Source organism: Centroberyx gerrardi, chromosome 20 (genome assembly GCF_048128805.1).
Source record: "Centroberyx gerrardi isolate f3 chromosome 20, fCenGer3.hap1.cur.20231027, whole genome shotgun sequence".
Taxonomy (NCBI): Eukaryota; Metazoa; Chordata; class Actinopteri; order Beryciformes; family Berycidae; genus Centroberyx; species Centroberyx gerrardi.
Genome location: NC_136016.1, coordinates 15,702,380 through 15,729,846, shown reverse-complemented (window position 1 = coordinate 15,729,846; position 27,467 = coordinate 15,702,380). Strand labels below are relative to the sequence as shown.

Genomic DNA, 27,467 nt, shown 5'->3' with positions numbered 1-27,467 from the left:
GAATCAAAAACTTTAATACTATTCGATACCTTTTGATGCCTCAAAATCAATATGAAGCATTTGCATCACAATTTGGAATTTGCAGCTTTGCACCATCTACAGAACAATCACCATCTTGGTAGTACTTTTCTTGCATCTCTCATATCAAGCCAATAAATTCAGACACTTGTTAACATCTCTAACCCAAGTCATAGTGAGAGGCATGTCTGATGATCTGTTTTATTCATCCATGTTTCAGCCAACTCTGACCTTCCTCTGGCATATAGGGGGATACCCACACGCCTGATGAGGATGGAAGATTTAGTCAAAACCTTGATGAACAAACCGCAAAAGGAGCATCAACTTAGTGTTATGGGTATCTTTTTTCTTTGAATTGTTGGGTGCGTCATTTCGTTCAGTAAGGTTTGGTACCTTAGCTTTCTCAATGACGTTGGCGAACTCTCCACTCCACATGTAGCAGTGCTTGGGCGTGATGAGAAGGAAGCAGTCGCCACTGTTGAGAGAGCTGGCCGTGGGCTCCACCAGCCGCACCTGGATGTGCCTCCGACCTGCAGACAGCACAGACACAGATACAGACACGCACCTCTGGGAGTAGACGCTCCCACTGAGGGTGCAGGAACACCCCTCCCGAGAGCAAAGCTGCTTCGACTTTGTTGCATGGAACCAAACTTTAACAATCTTAATAAAGTCAGAGATATAGATCTGCCAATAAATATTCTTGGGAAATAGAAACACAACAATAGCTTCTAGGCTGATGCAGACATCTGGGGTTCTCCCAAGAGAGCAATCACTTCAAACTATTTGCTCTTTGGCATATGGAAAGCTACAGCTCTGAGTATAGAGCACATCTGTGTTTTTTATGACAATTCACAGAGAAGAAACACATGAAACACGCCCTTTGTCTCTCTGACCTTTGATGCGAATAAGCATAAGCTTGTTGAAGGGCAGCGCACTGTTGTTGGTCACAACATCGGTGGACTTCACACTGCGCAGGTTGACCTTGCGGAAGTTCTCCTTGCTGGCGAGGCCCGCCAAGGCCACGTCGGCCAAGTTGGAGTGCTTCGCCACTGGGTGGGACAGAAGACAATGACAAGACAATGACAAGATGGATGGCTAGTGACATCATTACCAAGTAATAGAGGGTAAATACAGGATTGACACACTTTGTTTGCCATTTTATTTGCCCCCATCTAATACGCTATCTCACTGACTCAGTATAAAAAATAAAGACTAAGAGTCAGACTATAATATAGATAAGGAAAGACAGGGAAGTGGTTTCCAATTTCTACTTTCGTGTGAGCTATACTAGACAGCCATACGTAGCTGTGGTGATCATTTCCTCTTGTGTAACCAATTTGTAAAAAGGTCACTGTGCTCAGACTAGTCAGTGCGGTATCCTTGTGCAGAGCATCCATTTAAGGGAATTATAGAAACTACACAGGGGGGTGGACAACGTAACAGAAATCTAGCAATATATGAATATGAAGTACCTATATGAAGTACCTAGCAGGGAGTAGTGGGATATTTGACTATTCTTGAAGAAGGAAAGCTTCTTGTTCATTGAGGGATGAAGCAAGTGGAAATCTACTTCACACTCTGTGCTTCAGAACGTCCCATAAAGATTTAATGACGTTTAGATCTGGTGGCTTGGGAAGCCATCGAAGGCATTTGACTTCATTCTGGTGTAAATTAAACCACTCTTGAATTAGCACTGTGGATTATCATCTTAGAATATGGGAACATGATGAGGGAACAGTGTTTGCATCGTAGGGTGCACCTGGTCCTGTAACGTGGCCTCATATTCTTTGGCCATAATATACCCATGCAGAGTAATCACCAGACCTAATGACTCCCACTAGATGGCTGTCCATACCATTACAGATCCACCACCACCATGTTGAGCAGTTGGTAGACATTGTGTCCTGAGGGAATCCTTTGAGTTTCTCCAAATGTAAACCCATCTAGATGTAGGAAAAAGGGTTGAAGGGTTTCTGAAAGTCAGCGCTGCCATAAATGAGGCCGTAGTTTTGTGGTTTTTAGAAACTATCCTGTTTAGCGTCTGTCTATCCCTGCCGGTGAGCTTTGACTTGCAACCACTGTTGCTCTTTGTCAATGCAAATGGTCCATGTTTAGCATACGTTATGATTTTTGTGACAGAGTAACACCTTTAGCAGTGCTAGGTGAGTTTGAGCAATCTTACTCCTCTCCACTTGGATCCTCTTGGTCTCTACGGTGGCCACGTTGAGCCTCTGTTCGGTGTAGACCTGCCGGATGTCGTTGCGGGCAGCGAGGGCCCGCAGAGGGTTCCTGGAGCCCTGGTTCCTTCTGACCGGTCGCACGGACCGCTTGTGTTCTGCTACGGCTGAGGTGAGCCTGAATATCCACACACACACACACACACACACACACACACACACACACACACACACACAGACAGACCATCAGAACAGTGGCATTTATGACAACCAGCAAACAATGCATGATGTGGTAATGGAGAATCACAGCTTATATCTGCACCATATGCTTAAGTTATAGAACATGTCTATGTATTCAGTATGAACATACGGTAACGTTGCATAATATTTATCACTAATAAATAGTGAAATAAACATTATTTTACATAAAGTAATCTATTTAATGGTTAACTAACAACTAATTGATGATTAGTTAATTTCCTATATTGTTTGCTAATTATCATGTACATTATTTAATCATTGATTAATGACAAGTTAATGCATTAACTAATAATTTTTAAGTTGTACTATAACTGGTAATCAATGATTGTTGATTGCCTTAGCTAACAATTTGTTAGTCATTTGTTATTATCCAATAAAAATAAGCATTATGTGGGCTGCTATAATTAAGTTGCAACTGATGTTTATAATGGTTAGTAGATGATTAACAGGAAATGGTCAAAGTGCTACACAACACACTTTATATTTAACAACAAGCAACAGGCAAAAAAAAAATTCAGCTTGAAGCTCATCAGTGAATGGTCATAAACCTAACTCTAAAAATGCAGAAAAAGCAATTATTACACTAATCTAACCTTATACAACCTATACATTATAAAGCAATTATTATAAACCTACTTGGGTGTATCGGCCTGAAGCTCGCTGAGGTCATCCTCAGTCAGCACCACACTGGAGCTGAGAGCCGAGGGCGAGACAGCTTTGTAGAAGCTGCCGAACGTCTCGTCATCATCCAGGGTCATCACTTCTTTCTCCGTCTCCGCCGTCACCTCGATGGTGGACGTCCTGCTCTTGCCCACGCCTGACCCCGCCGACACAGCAGGAAACAGCAAGCATGGAGCAGGAAGTGTTACAAAGAACATCTCTGAGGTCTGTGGACTCAATATGTTTGTTGAACTTGTGAAAATAATAGAGGACAAGGTCAAAGTATGGTGATTTGACGGTACACACCGGATACTCATACAAAATGTGATGGATATCCTGCCCTGTGATCATTATGTATTATGTTTATGGTATTTTTGAACTTTCTGATGCTTATCCGTTGTGGTCATATTCACTGCTGCACTGAGGTTTGTTAGGTGTTTTTCAGAATTTGTACTGAAACCAATTCCACCAGTGTGGCTATGTTGCAATGAGAGGAACCTGAGCTTTAAATGACATTAGAAAAAAAATGTGGAAAAACAATATCTCATATATTTGACAAAAGCCCTAAAAGGACCTCAAAAAACAAAAAAAGTTAAACAATAAATAGGGGGACTGTACCTTTATTATGGAGCTTGTCTAGGAAGGACTCCAGTTTGTCAAGCCGTTTATCTCCTTCCACCTTGACATCAGTTCTACTGGAGATCTCTGTCCAGCAGAAACAAACAGCAGTCTACTTATTAGTGGGGCTGGGTATCGAAAAACAATACCTTTCGATTTTTGGCATCAATATTGTTTTTAAGGCATCAAAAGGTATTTAAAAATGTTGAAAAGCTTCAAATGTTGGATTCTTACAGTGAGAACTCAAACATTCTTCTGGTTTATGGGTATTTGTGGTTGGATTCTATTTAGAAAAGCAGATGGCATATACCGAAAATAATGAAATGTGCTTGCATTCAACAAAGAAAGGTATCAAAAAAGTATAATTTTAGAACTGATATGGAATTTGAAGTATCAGAACTAGTGTCTTCATCCAGAAAGATTTCCAACAATACCCAGTCTAGTTTCAAATTTGACATTTATTTCAATGTCTTTTCCTGTGAAGAGCCTTTTATTTCAAGCATATGTAGAAACTGAAATTAACAGAAGTAAATGATTGATTGATCGGTTGATTGACTCATTGAATGACTCACTGACTGACTGGGGTTAAAGGGGAATGTCTAGTACCTTCATGTGGCTTGACAGGTGTGGCAGAAGACTTCTTGAGATGGGTGAGAGGAGACTCCTCCCTCCCTGCGTCTGACACAAGACCTGGTGGAACAGAGCAGCGGGGTCATGAGGTCACATCGTCAAGGGTCCCATATTTACCAACACTGTAGATTTGCTGTAACTATTATTATTTAACTAGGTGAGTGAATGGAGGACCAAATGTGAAATAACAAAATAAATAGATGTGCCTTAATTAGGGCTGCAACAACTACTTGCCATTATTCACAGTGTTGACAATAAAAAAAAAGGTTCATTAGTTGATTAGCTGTCAGTTTTTTGTCAGATACTCAAGCCAACTTCCTTTCTCACTTTTCTTTGGTATTTTGAAAATGGTTTATGCAAGCAGCCATTCTGAGTATGATGAGCCTTCAAGCAAGCCTTCAAAGCAAAGACAATACTACAGAAAAGTGAAGGAAAACTTGAAGGAATGCAACAGTGACGAAGTAACATGCACACTGTGCAAGATGGACTTAGCTAATTACAGTAGTATAATGAGCTTGGTTGACCCTAAAGAATAAACATAGGACTTCCGATCAGAATTTTCCAAATAAAACCCATATTGACAAACGTGTGAGAGAGAGAGAAAGAAAGAGAAACCGAGAGAGAGAGGAAGAGTGTTAGGAGATTTACCTCTCTTGGCCATGCGTCCAGCGACAGTGAACTGGCTGGAGTCGTTGGCTGCTCCTTTCCCCCTGCTTTTCCACTGCTCCTCTTTCTCCTGCAGGATCTTCATCCTCTCCGCCAAGGACATCTTGGTCTCCACGTCTGCGCTGGACTTCTGTTGGCACATTTATTCAAAAACAATTCAACTTCATAATAATAATAATAATATATTGTTTTAAGGAGTGTAGGTATTCCACTCCACTGTGCATTTGATTTCACTGTAAGACAGTAGGAAGGATGAATGGGACACAGAGTTGGGAAGACACAGTAGAGAAATCTTGAGTGGGACTTAATCCCAGGCCAGAGGGGTTGCATCAGGGCCAGAGAGGCTATGAGAAATGGGGGAGAAAGAGTGGGAGGCAAAGAATTAAACGATTAACGATGAAGATTCCATGACATTCTCATAATTTCTGGAAGAGCGTGGATATACTGCTCGTCCTAAAAAAAACAACTACTTCCACAGCAGCTTCTACTATGCCATTCAAAACTCATTCTTAAGACCAAAAACATGATCTATGTTCAGTCCCTATAGAAAAACACAAAAACCTTGAATGTATACTGAAGCCATTCATCAACCACCCTTCTGTAGAGCTTTTCCTTCGTGATTTACTCCAGCTGCTGTTTCTGCACCTGAACTCCACCATTAAAAATGAATTAACACAGCTTTACTGGGCCCCCAGGTCCCACCGGACCCCAGGAGCTGTTTCATAGTAATTAATGATATTCCACTCCTAAATATCTGTGATGCATTTTATGGCTCTGGCTGGGATTTTTAATGGCTGCCACCCCTTATTCCTTCACTAATAATGAGCAATTCATCTGGTGTAATGTAGCATGAGTGGTGACTTCCTTTCATCAGTGTGTTTCACACAGCTTGGATGCAAAAAAACAAACTCCAAGAAGAAAAACAGCATGAATCAGACATTTTTCAGTTGATTACTGAACAAAATAAGCCATAGAGAAAATGTGGAAAACTGCAAATGATTGGAAGTGTGTAAAAGATGGATAAACAGGTCTAAGCGTCACTACAGCCAAGTCAAGTCAAATTTATTTAACTTAAAACAAACAAGTCTGTCACAAAGGGTTCTAAAGGACAGAAAAAAACAAGAAAGGAACAGCATATAACAAACTCTGAAATATGGGGCCAGTGCTGTGTGTGTGTGTGTGTATACATACTCAGTAAATGCTTGCGTGTGTGGGTGTGCTGGCACATATGAATGGATATAAGAGCAAATACCAGGGCAGTCTGCAGGAGATGAAAGTAAATGACAGGCATATGATCATGCTCTCCCCAGAACCGCCTGGCTTGGTATGGAGGATTTTTTCATGTTTTTTTTCTCCCCAAACTGGATATACTCGGAAAATTAGAATAGATTTGACATAATTGTGTATGAAAAAACAAACTGCTTTACATCTGAACTTAGTTTCTTGTAATTTTAGTGATCTAGGTTTTTACGATAGAGAAGAGCTGAAGAAATTAAATTACTGATGACTTGGCTATAACAAAAAAGTTTATAAGTTTGATCTTCACAACAGCCAGCGTTGAAGTGTACTTGAGCAAGACACTCAACCCCTACCTATGCACTAATTTCAAGTTGCTCTGGATATAAAAAAAAGATACACACATACATATAGCACATACACATACACACATACTGTATACTGTCTCCAATGCTACAGTCACACAGTACAAGGGAAGAAGCTGGAAATTCCACTTCTGTATGATAACTGGCTTCCTTTGAACAGCTAAAATGTTAATAACAGGCCTGAGGAATCCAAAGTGCTGCTTGTCCCATATGAACGTAAAAACATGCTGCAATATGCAAACAGCCATGCATGTTTCAACTCACACGGAAAAACACTGTAGCTTTCCCTCAAGCACACACAAAAGCACACACCAATACATGCACACACAAACAAACACATCTGTGCACACACAAGCACACACCCTCATACATACACACACAAAGGCACAAGGCATACACAGGCAAAGGTACAAGTGGTAATAGATTTTTTGTATTCTATTGTCAACCACATTGTATGGTGCGATCAAATATTAGCCCGTGGCGTGAACGGACAAAAGCTCAGAGAAATGCATATAAACACACTGGCATACACACTCTAACACACTTGCACACTAGAGCTGAGCAATATAGTGAACTCATGTTGATATCACAATATGAAAGGATGCAATATATTCTGAAATACAGAGCTGTTTCAACACATACATGTCTTGAAACTCCAATGCGTGGGGAACTTTTGTTCGGCAGGTGCCGGAAAGTGAGTTCTGAAAGCAAGAAATCTCACCTGGCTAAATGATAGTTGAGTTATTGGTATTGATCAACAACCTCATAAGACACAAACCCCACAGATAAATAATGATCATTTTGTGCAATGGGACAGTAAAAATCTTATTTATTGCACCTTTAAACCCTACCAAAAGATGATGAATACTTAAAAATAGCAGTGGAAAATATTCATTTTGAGTCAGACTGCAACTGCAATATCTGTCAAAATAATCACAATATGAATTTTGATCATATAACAATAAAGCACGCTTGCACACATGCACACGGCCAAGCCCTTGTTGCCAGCAGCCCATCTCTGGAGTCAATCAGAGAGGGGAAATACCTTGGCCTGACAGGACCCCAGAGAGAGGGGAGGGAAGGAAAGGGCCTGGGCCTCAAACCCCCACAGGAAACCATTTCTCTCTGCCCTGCCTTACTGTACTGTGCAGGCAGCACCTCGGCCAAACCGCAGACACAGATATCTACCAAGTGAGGGCCAAGAAACCACATTCGTGTAGCACGAGCAAGTGTGTTGACAGCTCCGACTCCTCAGCGGTAATCTTGAATGTGAGAGTGTGAGAGATTGTCCAGAACACAGGTAAAGAAAAACGGCCAAAAAAACCCCAAAAAACAGTAAATGAACTTGATCTACGTCCATGCAAACAGCCACACTCACCTGAAGAGACTGGGAAAGGCTGACAGGCAGGTGTCAAAGTCAAAGAGAAGGGTAGAGTCCGGAGGTGAAGACAGAGGAAACTGGAGAGAAGGGTGAACGGAGGAGGGAGAGGAGGAAGAGGGGAAGAGGAAAGGAAAATTAACAGAGGGAAACAGAGGAAGGAGAGCAGAGGGGCAGCCTAGACATCCATCTCAGATTGCCACAGCTGGAGCAAGGGGGATTTCAGCATGGGAGATCAAAGAAGCGACAGGGGTCATTTGAAGCCTATAAGACAGAGCTTGGAAGGATGGGAGTAAAGAAGGGGAAGGGAGGGGAAACAGATTGTCTATAACACTATGAGGAGATAGCAAACACGGTAAATAGAATGTATTGCAGGTATGAATCATTTGAATTTATTAGCACATGAAACTAGCTTCAAAATTTCATTGGAAACAAGTGAAAATATCTCACTCCACTGGCAGATTTTTTTTCATTTGTTTTAAGAAAAATAAGAGTTTAAGACTCAAGAATAGACTATATACTTTGGATGGATTATTTTCCCTGCTGGTGCTTGAACTTTTCACCAAATCATGCCACGATTTGTCTTTTTAAAATGCCAAGAGGCTATTTAAACAGTGTCATTGCTGCTATGGCCACCACTGCTCTTCCGGGCTTGGCCGTTATTGCTCAGCCCCTAAGTTCATTATCTCCAAGACATTTCCTGGGAATCAATACTCCAGGGACGACATTTCCAACCAATCATTAGCCTTGATGGGTAGGAGTCTCCGTGGGGGGAGTTGTAGTGTCTGTGTTTTAACTCTTTGGCCCTGTGGAGAGATGTCAGGCAGATCTCCACTGAGTCAGGGCAGGGAAATGTTGAAGGAGGTGAAAGCAAATTGTTCTTAGTGACTGTGGGGATTTTGTAAAGAGAGTACACTCCTAAAAATCCCAGTGTAATGTCACTTAGTCAAAAGTGGATTTAGACTAACAAAGCAGCAGGATTTCTCTACTGCTATAATTAAGTTAGCATTAGCTAATGACATTTTGCTATAAGTTTGCTATAACTGAATTGACTGACAAATGCTCTGTCTCGGCCTGTAAACAAAGTGATTGCTCATTTATAAGACAATGACAAACACATTTCCAACAAAGCCTCACTTCAGTGAAACACAAGAGTTGCGTAAAGAAAAGCTTAGGAGGCCTAACAGGAAACATCTGGGGCTGGTGGGAGAGGCTGACCGTGGCGTGTACCATGCATGCTACATTGCCTGTTCTCCCAGACATCAACCGAAGAGCAACAACATCTGCTCCGGCTTGGCATTGTATGAGACCAAATGACAAATTCCTGTTCCTGTTCCTAAACATGAAAACCAATTGACTTTCCTCAAGTGAGAAATGGAGATGTGACAACAATAGTTATGTGCAAAGTAAATGCCCCATAGCTGATGCCAACATGGCATCCGCTCAAAACAGTTTTGCCAGACCATGTCCTATCTACAGCTCTGATCTGACATGGCTTCCCACAGCGCTACAGTAGCAGCTACACTGGGTTCCAGACCAATTCACTGGCAATAACCTTAGCTGGATTAAGGAAGAAATCCACAGACTTTTTGGATGCCAGTTTGGCCTTCCTTTATGTGTGTGAGTGCCTAAGATGCAGTTTCTGTGCTGCAACTGGAACTACACTACATTTACGGATTTAGTGTGGATTTATCATAATGGAGACAGACCACACAAATATAAAATGACATCAGTTTTCAGTGTTCAATTGACTTGGGATTTCTTTGAATTCTTTTGGCTGTCTGCACATGCTTAGCCTTTTTCCAGACTAAAGAGTGGATTTATTCCAAGGTTAGCTCATCTTTGGACTGAGGATGAGCCTAAACCAGAAAACCCTCAAGGGGATCAATGATCTACATGTACATCAAGCCAAGAGATGGTCTGTATAAATAAACATGACATCACTTCAAACTAAGAGTCCAATTTAATATTATGGGGCTTTTGTCAGGGTTCCATGCACCACACATCTATAGGGCTTTTCCACTGCACCAGTACCATTCTGTACCTGTACTGGCCATATTACAGTTATGGTACAGTATGAGCACCCTTTGTTTTTCCACTGGAATACTTAGCATGGGTGGTCCTGTTTGTATAGCAGAGGAGCATGTAGAAACCAGCATGCAACCATATCACCACAAAGTCAGCCACTACAAAATACGTTTGGCTGTCTTACTTAGCACGCTTCTATCATAACCATAGTGAGTTGAACTGTGCAAAACTGTGTGATGGGTTTACATTTAGATTTACATGTGTGACAAGAAAATCTAAAGATAATAAGGTTTGCTTGTGGAAGAAGAAAAGGAGTTTGGGCATAGATTGGAGAGGAGAGGAGAATGCAAAGACCAACTAAGGGAGCGGGCATAAGCACAGAAAACAGTTTGGAGGTGGTGGTCATGGTGTAGGGTTTTATTTTTACTAGGGGCAGAGGCGTGTCTCCCTCTCTCTCTGGGAGGCTAGCTAAGCCCTGGATCTCTGGATTTGGCAGGGCCACTCCCAAATCTGCTCCACCCCTGGCCCTAACCTCCCACCCCCTCCCCTGCCCCTCCATCTCCTCTTGGCAGGGACTCAGGGAAACAAGCTGATTCAGCACAGGAAGAAGAGTGTCCACTGCCAAATCTCTCCACTGCCAGCCCTCATCCACAACCAGGAATTACATTTGTTTGCCCATGCACAAAGCTGAAGGGAAGCCTCAACTTATTTCAGCATTTATTTGCTCAACAGTGCCAGTTTCCCAAAAACAAAAAGTGATACCCCTTTACCCAACTATCATAGAGAAAACAATGTGACCCAACCAAATGATGGCCTTTATTTTGGTCTTGCAAACCTCTGTTATTCCTCTCAACTAAGTAACTAACAGTAGTAGGGTTAACTTCCCACAACTGTTCCCCAAAGGAAGTGTACATTTGATGAGCTACCTTCTTTCTCCAGCTTTCTCCAGCATCTTGCAGCTGGTTAAAGCGATCGGCCAGGGACTTCTGGACCAGCTCGGTGGTCTTGGGCTTCTTCAGCTTGCTCTTCCACTCCTCTTCTCCGCTGGTCAACTCTGTCAGTCTAGAAGGAAGGAAAGCAGGGAATAGACACGTTACTTCTTTCCAAGAAGTACTCCTTTTCAAGGCAGACTGCTTAAGTTTATTTTTAATATTTACTATGTAATTTACAATTTTAAACACTTTTGGAGAGGGTGCAATAGGGCCACAATAGAGCAAAAGCCTGTGAAAAAGGAATAAAAAAACCCTTGGTTTTCAGTTGCTACTAATTGTCAAAGTGTATTTAATATGAATGCAAAAGTCAGCAAGTAAGAATTACAATATTCTAACACTATATGTAGTCTAGTGTGAGGAGACCTAAGATCATGCATATGCAGTATATGCGCTCAATAAGTAAGCAGTATTGTGATGATTGTTTAAAATGATTGGGTGTGAGTGTGTGCATCATCTTCAAAGCAGAAAGGGTGGTCTGTACTAAAAAAAGCAACATGTAGGCTTATTTCTTTGAATTCCTTTTTGAATGCAGAGGAAAAATATGCCCATGCTCAGTATCTAGGCCTTTATCAGTATGCAAGCTGTATGCATTGATGCGTCCACTGACTTCTGTTTGGTTGAGGAGTCCAGGCTTCCTTCCAGGCTGCTCTCCAGCTCCTCCCCATCCTCAGACACTGTGGGGGTTTTCTCCAGCGAGTGGGACTCCTCCAAACTCTCGTCAGGCGAGGGGCTCCGCATCTCCTCCAAACTCCCTCTGCTGCCACCGCTGCTGCTGCTGCCTCCCCTCTGCTGTCTATGGGTGCTGAAGCCCCCTCCGTCGGTGCTATCCTCAGTTAGCATTTCATCATCTTCCTCTTTCTCCTCGCCGACATCCTCCTGCTCTTCCTCTTCCTCCTCCTCGTACTGCTCTTCTTCCTCCACCTCCTCCTCCTCCTCGCTCTCAGGGTGGCTGAGGGTGACGCTGCTTTGTCGGGCCGGTGCGAACTCAGGCGCCGAGCCCTCGCTGTGGTCCGACTCCACACTGGTGGAGCGGCTTTTCTTCAGGATTCCCTTGATGCCGCGAGGCCCCGAGTCTTGGCGCTGCAGCGAGGCGGGCTGGCAGGGAGCGGAGGGAGGGGGAGAGGAGTCTCTGTTCTTGCTGAGGGGGAGAGTTCGGTCGAAGAGGCGACTGGTGGGCTAGTGTAGACAAAGAGAGAGAGAGAGAGAGAGGAGAGAAGAGAGAGAGACAGAGAGAGAGAGAGAGAGAGAGAGAGAGAGAGAGAGAGAGAGAGAGAGAGATGAGTTTTTAACCACTGGCCATCACACTTACTTAACTTTACATGTCTAACATTTGGCAAAAAACGTGAAAATTGCAACACCACTTTATAATCTATATTCCCCTGCTTCCTAGTTTATGACATTAGTGTATAGACTATAAACAATGATTACCTCACATTGATGAGACCTTTTTCCAGTGCAACGCCTCTGCAGTTTCCACATAAACCCTGAAACCCCCTTTTCCCATTGTTCGTCTCAGAGCTATAGGGGCTATATATATATAATATACAGCCTCCTTTTTCTATTCCCTTTGCCCCGGGGCTAAACAGTCCCTGTGCAGTGCTTCCAGAAGGCTCATTACACACTACAGGACTGGAGCCCCGACACACACACACACACACACACACACACACACAGGCACACACAGAAATACACACAAACACACACACACTTCTATTCCTACTACTACTGCTACTGTTGAGTGAGTGAATGCATTCCAAAATGGTGACCCACTGCCATTATCTATATTGAGGGGAGACTGGGGCTTAGTGGGACAGATGAAGGGGGGTAGAAAGAACATAAAAGCAGAGATAAATAAAAAAAGAAATAGAAGACTGAAGGCCTGAGAATGGGGGAACAAAGGTGATTAGAAAAAAAGGGGTCAAGTGAAAACCAAGGAGCGCAAATAAATAAATAAAGAGTATACAAGTGAAACAATGAGAAGCAAACTAGAAAGTGAAAGGAAGAGAGAGTGAGCAGACAAAGGTGGACAGATCAGATCTACGTATATTCCCATAAAGGGGTTGTACTTTTCAGCAAAATATGTTAATAAAAACATGTGTTCCTATTACGAGATACAGACCATTTGTATTCTCAGCTACCTCAGGCTACTGACATGAAAGTAAAACTTATCATTAGTTGTCTTAACAAAATGCTATCATTTTTGAGGATGTAATCATGTATGGGTGATGGATTTCATGTAATATTGGTTTCCTCAAAATGGATATATATATGCAGTATAGCATTAAAATTAAAATTAAATGAAACCCTTCATATGTTGTGTTTAAAAAGGTAACACCAACGTGTGTTCACCCAAACCAGGCACACCCCTTTGGTGTGAGTGTTGAGCGTGCTATCACTTAGATGAGTTGGACCAACAGCAGAGGTCCTACTGAGAGGTTAAAGGTTAGAGGGGAGAGTTGATGGAGGGGGAGATGAAGGGATGAGTGGAGAGGGTTGGGGTCAGCCAGCAGTGAAAGTGTAGTACCAGGTGGTCTGCTTAAATGAAAAACACACCAGAGCGCTGCCGAGAATGTGTGTGTTAGTGTGGTATATGTGTACAAACTTGCATTACTTGTAAGGATTAGTTTGAGTTCTGGGTGTAAGAAGTCAGCGCTGTTTGGGGGGGTAAGGATGTTTTGCACAGACGAACGAAGGAGCTACTTTCAGGTTCAGGGTTAGAATTAGGGTTCGAATAAGGTTAAGCATGTTGTGATGGGGGTTAACGTTGCAGTTAGAGAATGAATTTGGTCAATGGAAGCTCCTCCCTCCACCATACATCAATTACCATCTACACATCAACTTACATCAACTAAAAACGAAACCAAGAACAGAACAACCGAACAAGTTAAGTTAAGATGAGTAACAGTTGGAGAATTTGCCTGCATGCTGTGGTAAAATGTTTTAAAAATGCAAGACGGCAGTGGTCAAGTATGTGATCTTTCCAAAGACAAACCCATGAGACCAAGATAGACGGGTTAAGATTTCAAAGACAATAGAACTAGTAAAATACCATTTACATTAGTCTCCGTCTCGCTCTCTCTGACTCATATTGCCATTTGAAAAGTTTTATCCTAAAATGGGATATCTACCGTTCAATATCTACCTTAAAATTCACTATATAGAATATTATTGATTAGCAATCTTTAAATCGTAACAAACATTTTCTCAGGAAGCACTTAATTGTATTTTGGACCTACTGAGTAATGATTATCGGGACAATTTTATTTTTCAATATGGTTTTATAGCCCTTTGGTATGAAACCTTTAGAATACATTGCCCTTTATCTTTTCCAAACCACACATAGAAAAACTAACCTTCTCCTCTTCCTCCACAGCGGCAGCATGTTCACGCTGCTCCCTCCATGAAGGCTCATCTCTGGTCTCCTTCTCTTCCATCTTCTCCCATATAGAAGTCTTTGGAAGGCTGGGGTGTCAGCAAAAACGGGACAGAAAAGGGTGGAGAGAGAGGTAAAGGGGAAAAGATTATTTTGATTTATCATGTCCACTAAATGTCCCAAGGATATAGGAGTAGATAGCCATCCTGAATTCACTGATATATCACGGAAAAGGTCAGTGGCGGTGTTCAGCTGCAAATAGCCGAAGATATGGATATCACTATCGTGTCTGCCTCTTGACTCAGGATAAAACCAGGAATAGTCTGTGGGCCAGTTCAAATTCCACATAGATAGAAGGGGGTGGGAATGGGCTGAATTATTTGTTTAGTATATCTAGGAAGTGCACACACACACACACACACACACACACACTAAGCGTGGGGGACATGACTCATTGATAGGTAGATGGATACAGCCAGACACAAATACAGCTGATAACCCATTGACAAACACTGAGTGCACACACACACACACACACGGTCTCCAACTCAGTCCAGATTTTTTTCTCTAGCGGTTAGAGTGCTAAGTACAGTCTGGCTCTCATTGCTGCAACTATTAGCTTCAATATGGTTTGCATCACCATGGCTACCACATAGCCCTGAGCATGTGTGTGTGTGTGTGTCAGTGCATGTGTGTGTGTGTGTATGTGTGGTATTAGAGGCAAGCTCTGCAGGTTTATCTGGTTCATCTCTGCAGTTGTTTACATCATTAGACCGCCTTTCAATTGGCCTTTAATTACTTGTTTGCTCCATTTATCCACAAGCCTTCTCAGTCTGTGTGTGTGTGTGTGAGAGTTGGTTAAAGGTCTAATCAATTCAATCTCTGTGCTTGTATTGTACCATATGTAGTGTACCGTAGTCCACAAAATTCACAGCACGCCTGGAGCAACATAAGATTGCAGATACCTAACTATGTTATACAGTCAATTAGGAGTCAAACATCAATTACCCATCCTGGAGCTTCCTGCAAATGCAACGCAGTTTGCATAATTGAGTAATATGCCAATTCTGCTATCCTGTCAAATTCAGTTAGAAGTGAACTCAGTTGTAATTGAACATCTCTTTGAGCCCGCCCACCTGGTAGAGGCTCCCTCCTCCTCGCTGGTGATTGGCTGACGGTTTACTCTGTCATTGGCACGGCGACCGCTGCTTTCCTCCTCCGTCTTCTCCAGTTCCTACAGGCAGAGAGAGGGGTGGCCGTAGCCTAAAGGTTAGTGGACCGGGTTTGTGAAGAAACGCTGCTGAAGTCCCAGACAAACTGTAAAAAAATATCTTAGGACAAGGAGAGGAGAATAAATAACGCTCTCCCCTCGCTAATCTAAAAGTACCAATCAGGTACATTGAGCATGGCAGTTAACTCCCCCAAATGCCCCAGTGGAGTTCCTCAGTGGTCAACAGAGGAACACTGTGGTTGCACTGGGCTTGAGGGTGTGCAAGCCTAAGATTGTAAAGCAGGGTGGGTGTTGCAGGCAAAGAGCAAGTATGCAAAGTCAACCCACCCTACAGTACATACAGTAAAGACTAAAATAAGAGAGACAGGAGCACTGTGGGTATTTTCCACATTAAAGCAAAGTCCTCTCAAGGGAGTTGCCATTAAGTTTTTTTACCGTCCCCGAAGCTAAATATTGTCTCACTGGACCCTCAGTCCATCTGACATACTGTCCATTTTAAGACCTGATGGGCAGACAGTGATGTCAATGGAGGGTAACAGACATTTAGGCTATTTCACAATTCAAACTAAGAGTGATGATTGCTAAAGAAAACAATATAGTGATCTGTTGTTCACTCAAAGTGGGAAAAGTCCAGAGAGAGAGAGAGAGAGAGAGAGAGAGAGAGAGAGAGAGAGAGAGAGAGAGAGAGAGAGAGAGAGAGAGAGAGAGAGAGAGAGAGAGAGAGAATTGATCTATTCACCAATTCCAGTTCAAACACTTCTCCGTCTCCCGGTCTACTTCTCAGTCAGCCAGCTGCAGACTTTCTACCCATTTTCCATTTCAAAATTGCACACTTCTTGAAGATTTCTTGTCAATGTTCAATCTGATATATGCTGACAGTAGTTGCGCAACACTAAACTAAAACATTACACTCTGCAGTTTAAGATTATTCTTTACAGCAAGTACGTGTGAATTTAATTACAATTACAAATAGTCATTTGTGTATTGGGATTAATCAACTATATGTTGCAATACATTTGTTTTATTTTTACTTTCCAATTGCTTGTGCAATTCCTAAACTTTTTTTCTTTAGTTTTCCAGACTTTTCAGATCTGCATAGGAACCATGCAGCTGAGAGGTTGTCTGTAAACAAACAGTCCACCGAGGCCCAGGGGAGAGGAGTGGACCTCCAACAAAGAGGCTAGCAAAGGAAATCAAATTAAGAGTTTTTTATAAAAAAAATAAAATAAACACCAACTCAACTGATGCTAACTCTTAGAAAATGATTGACACCAACAAATTAAAGCAAATAATTTTTTATCTTTTTTTTTAATATAATTATCTATTATCAAGTCCTTGGTTGACAATATGACAACACTTTGATAGACTGGATCATTTGTATTCAAGAAGTAACAGAATAATAAACTCTAGGACTCTATTTTCCCCTAAAATGGATTTAAAGTCATTTGGAATACGACAAATAGAGGCCACAAGTGCTCAACTCAATAACCAGTCTAGTCAGGACTTTTGAAATATCAATGAGTTGTGTCTTTAGTCAGAGGCCACCATGAACACATTTCGTCTGCACAGCCTTCATCAGCTTTGAAAAGCAGACACACTGCGCTGAACACACTCCTACTTAGTCTCTCCTGCTGGAGACGCTGACTCACTAGCTTTCAACAGGGACTCTATGAAGGAGAAATTAGTGATTGGGGAGAAGTGGAGACAGGGAAGGATGATTTCTCATTGCTGTTTTTAAATCTCACTCACAAGAGCGACACCTTGAAATAACAGAGAGCTAGGTCAGAGTGGGGGAGGAAGGAAGGAAAGAAAGAAAGAAAGAAAGAAAGAAAGAAAGAAAGAAAGAAAGAAAAGGACACAGTGTGCGACAGAGTGATAGGCCCTTTGTGGGAGCCTGTTTTCCCAGCAGGTTTTGGTTGGAGCGGCTTGCTGCCATCTGGGTTCACTTGGCCAAGCCTTGGCACTGCTCCTGGTCTGCGAAGGCCAAGTTAGAACAGCTACACACAGCCATTTACATCTGCTATAATGAAAACTAACCACTTCTGGAGCCTAAATGGCCTGAGAAAGGCAGATACTCGACTCATTTCAAAGTATGTACAAAGTATGCGCGTGTATCCATTTGAGTAGGGACAGTTTTTGCAGTAATATTTTCAAATTGATGTCCATGAGTGCGTCCTGTAGCTTTCTAGACTTTTCTTCCCACCACTGCCTACAGGACCTCCAAGGACAATGTGTGTGAAGCCACAATTTTGGCCAAGTGTGTATCCAGGTGCAGCTCAGCGCTCTATGCAACAGCTCAATTTGTTATTAATGGAGAAATCTTCCAGAGGGGGGTGGATGGGTACACCAGATGGATTGGAAAAGGCTATGAGGAAATCAACAAGGGAAAGGAAAAGATTTGACATGCATTACATACACATTTGCTTTTGCAAAGCATTCATGGATGCATGCAAGGCAGATTGATTGCCAAAGAGTTTAAATACACTGTTGACAGATGATTAGTTTGACACTACAAAATGTCAGCGTTTTCTCAATGTGTGACAAATACACACATACACATGCACACACACTCACATACTCAAGCATACAATATAAAATGTGTGGATAAGGGGGTTTAGGAGGCAAACCTAAAATACCCTACCTTAAAAAGAGACGTCTTGGAAGCCACACTCCCCTTGGCTGGGTCGGCAGGCTTCCTGTCAACTGGAGAACACATACACAAACAGAGTTGACCGGGGTTACATTGGTGAGAAGTCACTGGGTTTTTCCTTTCAATAGAGTAGAGTGTTGCTTTGTGTCAGTGGAGCCACGTATGATCAGCCAGGGTGTCACCTTAGAATGAGGGTTTAGGATAATAGACAGTGTGTGTTTGGCTTCCACAACAAAATGCACTGTTATGGTTTGGGAGATGGTGAGGTCAGACGCAGTCAACCACAGACTTATAGCTTTATGTAAATAGAGAACACAATTGCACACAAACACAGAGGTGAACGCATACATGCACAGAAGTATATATAATAGACACTGCATGCACGCGCAAACACATTCACACACAGACCCACACACAAATATCTCTCCATCAGCCAATTATGCTGTATTCGGAGGGGGAATGAGCTGTACTCACACAGACCTTAGAGTCTTTTCCCACATAAACTGCACTTTTCCCACGTGGGAACAACAGCGTCAAAAAAAAAAATGCAGACTGGGAAACTCACAGGATATAATCTCACTGGGTTTTTCTTAAACCCTTTGGATCAGAAAAGGAAATGAATGGAGCGAGAGGAACACTGAGAAACACAGGTGTTCAGGCCTCAGGATGGGTTTGAAATGTCATCGGGCTCCGCTGGGACATATGGACATATGGGGATGGTAAAAAAAATCTGCTTGAGTCCATCAGTGACTGGAGAGTTTGATGGTGAGATAATGGATTTTTTAAGAGAGGGATACTGTTACATTGTGTGTGCATGTGTAAGAGAGAGAGAGAGAGAGAGAGAGAGAGAGAGAGAGAGAGAGAGAGAGAGAGAGAGAGAGAGAGAGAGAGAGAGAGAAGAGAAAGAGAGAGAAAGAGAGCATAACTTCTTATATGCTGTCTATTTAAGCAGAAACAGCCCCAAGAATGTCATCTTCTAATCTGAACATACGGAAATCATTAAAATTTATTGTAATCCACAACAACACAAAAGAGTTAAATCAACACGCTCAATTCCATTCTCCCACTGTAAATCTAGTTTTACTGCCATGACAATGTGATGTTTAGAGCCAAAATGGTCTTCCTCAGACATAAAAACAAATCCAAATCCAAAACAATGGCATATCTCAAAGAAAACCCCCTTTTTTCCAGTGAAGATTTTCGCTGAAGCCCAACAGCCTGCTTCTGCGTCATCTTTCCAAGATCCCCCGCTGTCCAAAACTCAGCATGATTTAGTTCAGATGATGAAACATTAAGCATTGCAGACTGGTGATTCTACTCAGAGTGTACTCTTTTGGTTTTGACTTCAGTCCAAGCCCTTTCACATCATCCACTATCCAACAACTGTGAGAGGTAAAAAAAGAAAGAAAAAAAAAGAAAAGAAAAGAAAAACTCAAGGGATGGAAAAACCTCCTTATTCTTCCATAAGTATTCTCATCCATCTCACGGGACTTCTCAGTTCCAGCCCTGGAGAGCTAATTGGATACGCCCCAAGTCCTGGCAGTGACCAATGGAGTAAGGGCTAATGTGAATATTACCCAGCAGGCTCTGGGGAACGGTGCAGAGTGGATCAAAATTCACACATAAAACGCTTTTCAGCAGGATTTTCTTCTCGCTTTTTATTCCTGCCACAGGGATAGCCTAATAGAGTTTTTTTTCCATTGAACAAGTACTGTGGCCTGCAGTGGGTATGGCACAGTGAAAAACAAGCATGCTTCTCCAAAAAAACTCTTGCTGGGTGCTCTGCCATAAACTAAACTATTAACCTCAGAAACAAGGACAGAAGTGGCACTCCAGTAGTTAAAAAAGAAGAGTCAGTCACTTCAGTTGTTCATTTAGCTGGTTTCTTTAATTACTTTTTTGCTGTTTTTTTGGATAAGACCCATTCTGGACAGCACACTGACATGTTTCGGCTTACCAAGGACCCTTGAAGGACTCTTTCTTTTTAACTATTGGAGTGCCGCTTCTGCCCTTGTTTTTGAGGGTAATGGTTTACTGTTTGGTATGGTACAGTATCAGCACCTTTGTTTTTCATTGTCATTCTAAACAGGTGTGTGCATCGCTTGCATGTGGTGAATATAACAGTGACATCACTAATAGCACCCTTGGGAAGTGAGTGCTAAATATGTTTGGGTGCCTTTCACAGCACACTTCCAGCATATCTGTGCTTAACCAAAGTGTGCAGAAAATACACTGGAAAAACATTCTATACTGAGCCAGTATGAGTATAGCAAGGTGCACTTGAGTAATGGAAACATCATCTACACTAAGTGAAGGTGTATATGTGCCACTATTTTGACCGGTTGGATGTTAGCATGCATTGCTGGTGAGTGGAACAGCCGGGGGGTCGGGGAAACGATGTGACCATGAGGGGCGTTCTGGCTCAGAGAACCGAATCAGCTTGGAGCCAGCCAGCTTGGAGAGGAAGCACTAACAGCCAAGTGAATGCATTGCCAATGCTCAGGTAACAATCGTCTATGTGGAAAATGCATTTTTTTGGGTCAAATAGTGAAAACATCTGAGGAACTTTGGAATCCGCCAGTAAGTTAATTTCCTGTCCTGTTCTCTCCACCCTTTGCTTTCCTTATAACGTAACATACCTCTTGAATTGTGGCATTGAAGTTGGGCAAGACTGAAAAACTTGGGTCTTCTGTGCTAACTGTGTTAACTAGGGGTGCACCAATTGATCAGCCACTGAAAAAAAAAAAGTTTAAATTCAAGGAAGCCGTCGAACGTATGCCGTAAAAAGTATGAGCCAATTTGTGGCAGTCGGCAGAACGTTAGTAGAGTAGGAATGTTGTCCATCTGGCATTGCCGGTTCATTTCTGACGTTGTGTTTTGAATTTCACAGCCTATGATCATAGATTAGAACCAGCTTAATATACTGGACACAGAATGCAGAGCCTATTCTGCTGCAATGAAAAACTTTTCATGCACTACCAGTGGCAAGAGGTGAGTAAGCACCTCAGTTGTCACCTCAATTTTATTTCATAAAGCCATAAGAAAAATCTGCATCATTTCAATTGACGATCGGATCAGTGATCCTATCAAACTGTTAAAAAATACCTCAAATAAGACTCATTCAAAGCTATTAAGCTTTGTTGAAAAAAAGACACACAACATCATGGGTTCCAATCTGCCTCACAGCCTACGTCTCTCTCCTGTTTTACCTCTCTTGTCTGTGCATAATATCAAATGGGGCAGAAATGCTAGAATAAGATAAAATCTCAAGAAAGAAATGCTTATTGTCTTCAAGCTATTATTCAGAAAACAGTGTTCCTTTGAAAATCATTAGGACTTGTTCCAGACTTCCTGGTTTAAATGGAGGTAAAAAAAAAAAAACCTGTTGTGCAAATGAGACCTGTCCCAATATGCTGCAGGTTCCTCGCTGTCCTGCTCTTGTGACCTTCCCATCTCTCAGACACAACTCTCACTCACACACACACACCTGCTAGTGTGATGTAGAGGTGGTTGCCAGGCAGCTGGACAGGCAGACAGAGACACAGACAGGCAAGCAGAAAGGAAGGCAGAAAACCAGAACAGGCAGGCAGGTAGACAGAGAGGAAAGCAGACAAGTAGGCATAGGGGCAGACAGACTGGCAAGCAGACAATCAGAAAGACTGACAGATGGAAAAAAAAAAATACAGATAGGCAGGTAGACCAGCAAATGAGCAGACAGGCAGGCAGCCATAGAGACAGACAGGCAGGTTAGCAGAGACGCATGCAGGCAGACAGAGAGACACTCAGGCTGTGGGCTCAGGTGGTCAGGAGGGCAGCCAGCGATCCATTTATAAATTCAACTTTTTAATGGTAGTTGGCTGAACACTGACTCACTGTCTTTCAAACAAACACTCTGCAGACACGTGGCCAGCGCCAGCTCCCCTCTTTTGACACAGAAAACAATCCCCTGAGGCAAAACATTCACTTTAAATCACACACACTGAACACAATACAGCCAATGACATCGGAACATTTGTCATTCCCTTTCATTCCACCTCAGTGGCACGGTATTAAAAAGCCCTCTTTATCCCACATCTATAAGCCAGCTAGGTGATCTGACATCAGTAATAAGCTCTTTATTCCTTGAACACTGAGCGATAGGGAGAACTACAAAGAGCTGTGAAATAAAGGAGTGTCCGTGGCACAAAAGAGGATTTGAGTGCAGTGAAAGAGGAGAGTTCTTACCCTTTGGCTCCTCCGAGTCGTCAGTTTCCAGCAGCCTAGGCGTGAGAGAGAGAGAGAGGGAGAGAGAGAGAGAGAGACAAATGAGGTCACACTCTGAGATACTGAAGTGATGACAAAAATGACATGTTACAACGCTTGCAAAATAGACAGAAACATGAGTATGTGCAGTCAGACATACAGCACTGTAATCCAAACATGTACACTCAACAACAGCAGATAGAAACTGTTTGCATGCAACATGTTTGCATGCAACATACACACATACACACACACAACCACACACACATTTTCTCAGATCAAGCAAAATACAGCATGTAGACTATGCTTACTGCAGTAACAACAGCGCTGCAGAACGCCACTTACCGCGCCTCACACGATGAGCATCCTACAACATCTACTCATGCTTTTATGCTGCTGTCCCAACCCCATACTGGAAATGATATAACAGCAGTGCCTGTGTAGCATAGCATTTGAAGATGGCCATTCATCTCTAAGTAATAGGTGTTAAATATGGATGGGGAGAGCAGCTGCCTGGGAGGCAGCAGCGATGATGTAACAGGAGCAGGGGAGAGGGCTGCTTTAAACACAATGGTGAGTCGAGGTGGACAGCTGGGAGGGGTCAAAGGTGAACTGAGGAGGGGGAGCCTAGACAGGGTATGGTATTTAGGCCATATTTAGGCTCTGACTAAACCCGATGGGCCTGGGTTGGGTCAGGCTGAATTTCCCGTAAGTTGGGGTCAAGTTTGCGTTCCAAAACATTGTTGAAAAGTAATGTTAAGACCAAATGTCCTATTGGGAAATTCTGAGTAATTTTGGGCTTTAGTCAGGGTTAAGATATGCCTTGGGCTCGATTTCTGGGGAGACATTTGTCAGCTTTGGCCTGACAGGCCCAAGTCAAGCTGTATGATGTAGGGGGAAATCTGAAAATACAAGGATAAGGTCAATGTGGACATTTTGGATGGGGTGTAGTGGGAGAGGTGGGGAGATGGGATGGAAGATCACAATGTTCTGTAGGTACAGTGGAGAGGATAGTGTAACAGAGAGGCACAAACCTGTGTACACAGACACAAACTTCAAACTGATCATACAGTATCACATAACCTACTTTACTTGAGCCACACAGGTAAAAGCACTATACTATGCCACGCTATGCCGCTACAGTATACTTCCTCACTACAAGCTTCCTAGAAAGTCTGTCTGCAGGCGTACCCCTGGCTCTGGGCGATCTCCACGGCTGACACCGCCTGTGTCTCAAAACGCCTGTAAGCCAGACAGCCTCCCTCCGACACCCCCCTTAGCAACCGCAGGGCTCGGCGACGCTTGGTCGACCCCACCCCCTCTTTGACTGGCGGCTGGAGGGGAGGGGCCACGCGCATCGGCTCCACACTACCATCAAAACTAACCAGGGAAGAAAAGATTACAAAAAAAAACAAGGGAAAAAAAGACAGAAGAGAGCAGGCGAGAATAAAGGAGAAAAGAATAGGCACTGGAAAGAGAGGAAGAGAAGAAAAGCAGCAATATAGAGAGAGTAATGAAGAGTTAACGATAGGGGAAGTGGAAGGAGAGAGAAAAGCTAAACAGACAGCCAAATCCAGGCAGTCAAGTGATTAATCATACTCTTAGACACACAGTAAACTCCTTCTCTCGCTTGCTCTATTTGAAATTATGTCACTCACACACACACACACACACACCAACACACAGACTGAGAGAGCGAGAGAGGGAGACACTAGAGAAGAAAGGAGCAATATTACTGTGCAGTGCAATGGGAGAGAATAGAATAATGGAGGGATATTAAAATAGTTCTGCTGGTGTAAAATAAGACTCCCTGGTGGTTTTGTTTTTTTGCCATCATGTGGTGACGATTTGTTTCCAATTTGCTTGCTAAACTCTAAGAAAGCTCGGGCCTTCATGCAGCAGGGAGCTCTGATTTAGCAACATACAGTAATGGTTCAGCCATGTAAACAATAATTAGCCTAAAATCCCTGTGTTCTTGTTCAGAACTGGAGGCTTTTGACTCATCCTCGCACCCCAGCATCACAATTACTGGTGTTTATTACAAGCGCTAAATAACAGCAGACTGAACATATGCATACACACACGCACACACACACACAAGGAGAGAAGCACGGGCCTACAGTATGACAGAGGTATTAATGCACATTAGGCCACTCACCAGCTGCAATATGCACATGTGAACATGCACATTTGGCCACAAAAATGGAGGAAAACAAATTAAAAACTGTGTTCCAGATATCTATCATTTGACACATACTCAAACAGAATCATTGCTCACATTTAAGTAAAACTCCCTTAAGAAAATCATTGAAGTTATTAGCTATGTTAAGGCTTTTCCCTAAAAAATACTAACTTTGTTGGGGAGAGAGAATGTAATTAATAGAAGGAAGTAAAAGTTGTTAAAAGTTCACATCTCAACTGTGGTTCTCTTTCTAACTCCGTTCGGTATCTCAGCCTATAGGAGAGAGCTCTGTAGCGATCGAACCACGGAAGCTCAAATGACACCCCATCTGTCAAAGACAGACCAATCACAGCAGTGACAGGAGAGCCCACCTCTCCCCTTATAAATCACTGCAGTCCACAGGAACGACATTCTCGCTTTCTTCCCCACGATTATCACAACCAGCTCACCTCAGCGCGACCAGATCTGTTCCCTGCTGAACTGTTCATAGACGAACCGTCAAGGACATCGTTGCCGAGCGCAGGACTACGGCTCTGCTGTCGGTACTGCTGAGTATTTTTTCGTTGAGAAAATTATTATTTTCATTAAGAAAATTATTTTTTCGTTACGAAAATTATTTTTTTCGTTAAGAAAACTATTTTTTTCGTTAAGAAAAAATCTTTCCAGTGTGGGCTAGCAGCTTACACCTGCTAGTCTGCGCTTGCCTGGATAGCCTTTAAGCTAACGCGTTACGGCGAGCGTGTCCCCGCTAGCTTGGCAGCTTTACACCTGCTAGCTTGCACTTGGCTATTCTAATTAGAAAAGCTTCCGTCAAGGCGGCTTTTCAAGCCCATTTGATTTTTCCATACCATGGCTTCCACCTCAGCAGCCACGGATTCGAGTGGCAAGAAGAGCAGGGAGTCAGCATCCCGCCTTTGCCCGGCGGCATGTGGATCCTACATTTCGGGCAGGGACCCCCAACCCCTCTGCATTGTATGCATGGGGATTGGCCATGCCAAACACTCCCTTGCTAACCCCGAGTCTTGTCTGCAATGCTGCAGCATGCCGGCGAAAATCCTGGAGAGGAGACTACGTGTCGCTGCCTCCCCTAACGGTGATCCCCCTCTCACTGCCTCTCAGCCTGCGGCAACAGAGTCGGCTAACAAGCCTTCAGCTCAAAGCTGGGGCGACATCATGAATACGTCTGACTTCCCCTCGCTGCTCAGCCAGCTCGGGCCTATGGAGGACGACGTGGAGAGGGGAATAGTTGACGATGATGACGATGATGACGATGCTGCCTCAGATCTTCTTGCTGAGGATCCTGAGGACAACGAGGAGGACGCCATCCTCCCGCCCCAGCCATCTAGGCCCCCCAGCTCTCAGGGTGGGACGGCTCCTACTCTCTCACCCGACGTCAACCTATATGATGTGTGCAAGCGAGCTGCGGCTAGGCTAGGCCTCGAGTGGCCAGTACCCCAGACTGGCCAAGGAGCTGAGAGGGACCTGTACAACGGCAAAGTCCTCCCCACCTTACAGGCCCCTGCCAAGCAGCTCATGCCCGTGGTCCCAGCATGCGTCAGGGAGATGAAGCGCTACTGGGATAAGCCTTTTAGACACAGAGTGCCCGTCAAGTATTTTTCAGGGCTGGATATTCAAGGCATTGAGGAGTTGGGGCTCTCCGGCCCACCCCCCGTGGAGCCAACCATTGCATCCCACCTTCATCCTGACCGCCGTGCGACCGCGTCGGCATCCGGCCCATCCCTCCCTGGAAAGATGGAGAGACTAACCGCCTCCATGTACCAGAAAATATATAAATCCTCTGCTCAGGCTGTGAGGGCGCTTAATGTAGTTACCCTCCTGTCTGCCTACCACGCTGAGCTGCTGGTAGATATGGGCCAGCAGCTGGACTCAGGCACTGCTAACCCGGCTGTGTGGGAGATCTGTGTCACAACTGATCTCATCCTCCGCACCTCTAGGGGGGCCGTCCAGGGCTGCGGCCACTCCATGGGCCTGGCTGTGGCAGGGGAAAGGTCGTTGTGGCTGAACCTGTCCAGCCTGGCAGATAAGGAAAAGCAGGACATTATGGACTCAGAGTTTGACCCGTCCAAAGGCCTGTTTGGTCCCGCTATCGCCTCAATTAGGCAAACCTGTGACCTCAGGAAAAAGGAGGGAGAGGCATTTAACCTCTGTCTCCCCGCCACAACACCCTTGCCAGGGCTTTGCGGCTGCTGCCAGGGGGCGCCAGTCCAACCCCCGGCACATCAAGCCCCCAGCAGAGGAGCGGGCAGAGAATCCTCAGGTGAAAAACCAGTTCGAGCACAAGTTCCCCCTGTGCTCCCTGTTTCACCCCCCCCTCAGCCCTGTTTAGGCCTGGGAGATGGGTGTCCTTCTTTGTTCCCGTGTGGCCACAAAGCACAGTCCCAACACCGTGCACACCACACAATTTTCCCACAACAAATCGGCTGTTGCATCCAGGCACTTTGCCGAGGGCACAGCCATTAAAAAAACAAAATATAAACCTGGAACAAAGCCCCTTATCCGGGCACGTTCCGTCGCTGTTGCGGCCCCCCTCTTCTCCACAAGAAGGCGCCATAACTCCTCTCGCCAGCCGAGTGGAGAGGTGGCAGGCTTTTGCTGTCCACCCCTGGGTGCTGAATACAGTAGTGAGGGGGTACAGACCGCAGTTTGCCGCTCAGCCACCAAAATTCAACGGCATTTTGGTTTCTACAGCAAGTGGGGATTCGGCTCGAGTTTTAGAGGACGAAATCTCCTCTCTACTGA

At 43.7% G+C, this 27,467-nt stretch overlaps 1 protein-coding gene across 2 annotated transcripts in view; it reads right to left on the bottom strand.

The window, feature by feature from the left end:
- The window catches only part of svild (supervillin d), a 59,075-nt gene that overhangs the window by 11,888 nt on the left and 19,720 nt on the right, over positions 1–27,467 (bottom strand). For both annotated transcript variants that reach the window (XM_071898645.2, XM_071898644.2), the window contains exons 3-15: positions 22,508–22,542; positions 18,275–18,336; positions 15,539–15,636; positions 14,383–14,491; positions 11,637–12,205; positions 10,964–11,099; positions 5,013–5,160; positions 4,341–4,424; positions 3,735–3,821; positions 3,093–3,273; positions 2,201–2,373; positions 912–1,067; positions 412–548 (exon numbers count right to left, since the gene is read on the bottom strand). In XM_071898645.2, the coding sequence (XP_071754746.2) occupies positions 412–548; positions 912–1,067; positions 2,201–2,373; positions 3,093–3,273; positions 3,735–3,821; positions 4,341–4,424; positions 5,013–5,160; positions 10,964–11,099; positions 11,637–12,205; positions 14,383–14,491; positions 15,539–15,636; positions 18,275–18,336; positions 22,508–22,542 (1,975 nt within the window). The remainder of the gene's footprint in view (positions 1–411; positions 549–911; positions 1,068–2,200; positions 2,374–3,092; positions 3,274–3,734; positions 3,822–4,340; positions 4,425–5,012; positions 5,161–10,963; positions 11,100–11,636; positions 12,206–14,382; positions 14,492–15,538; positions 15,637–18,274; positions 18,337–22,507; positions 22,543–27,467) is intronic.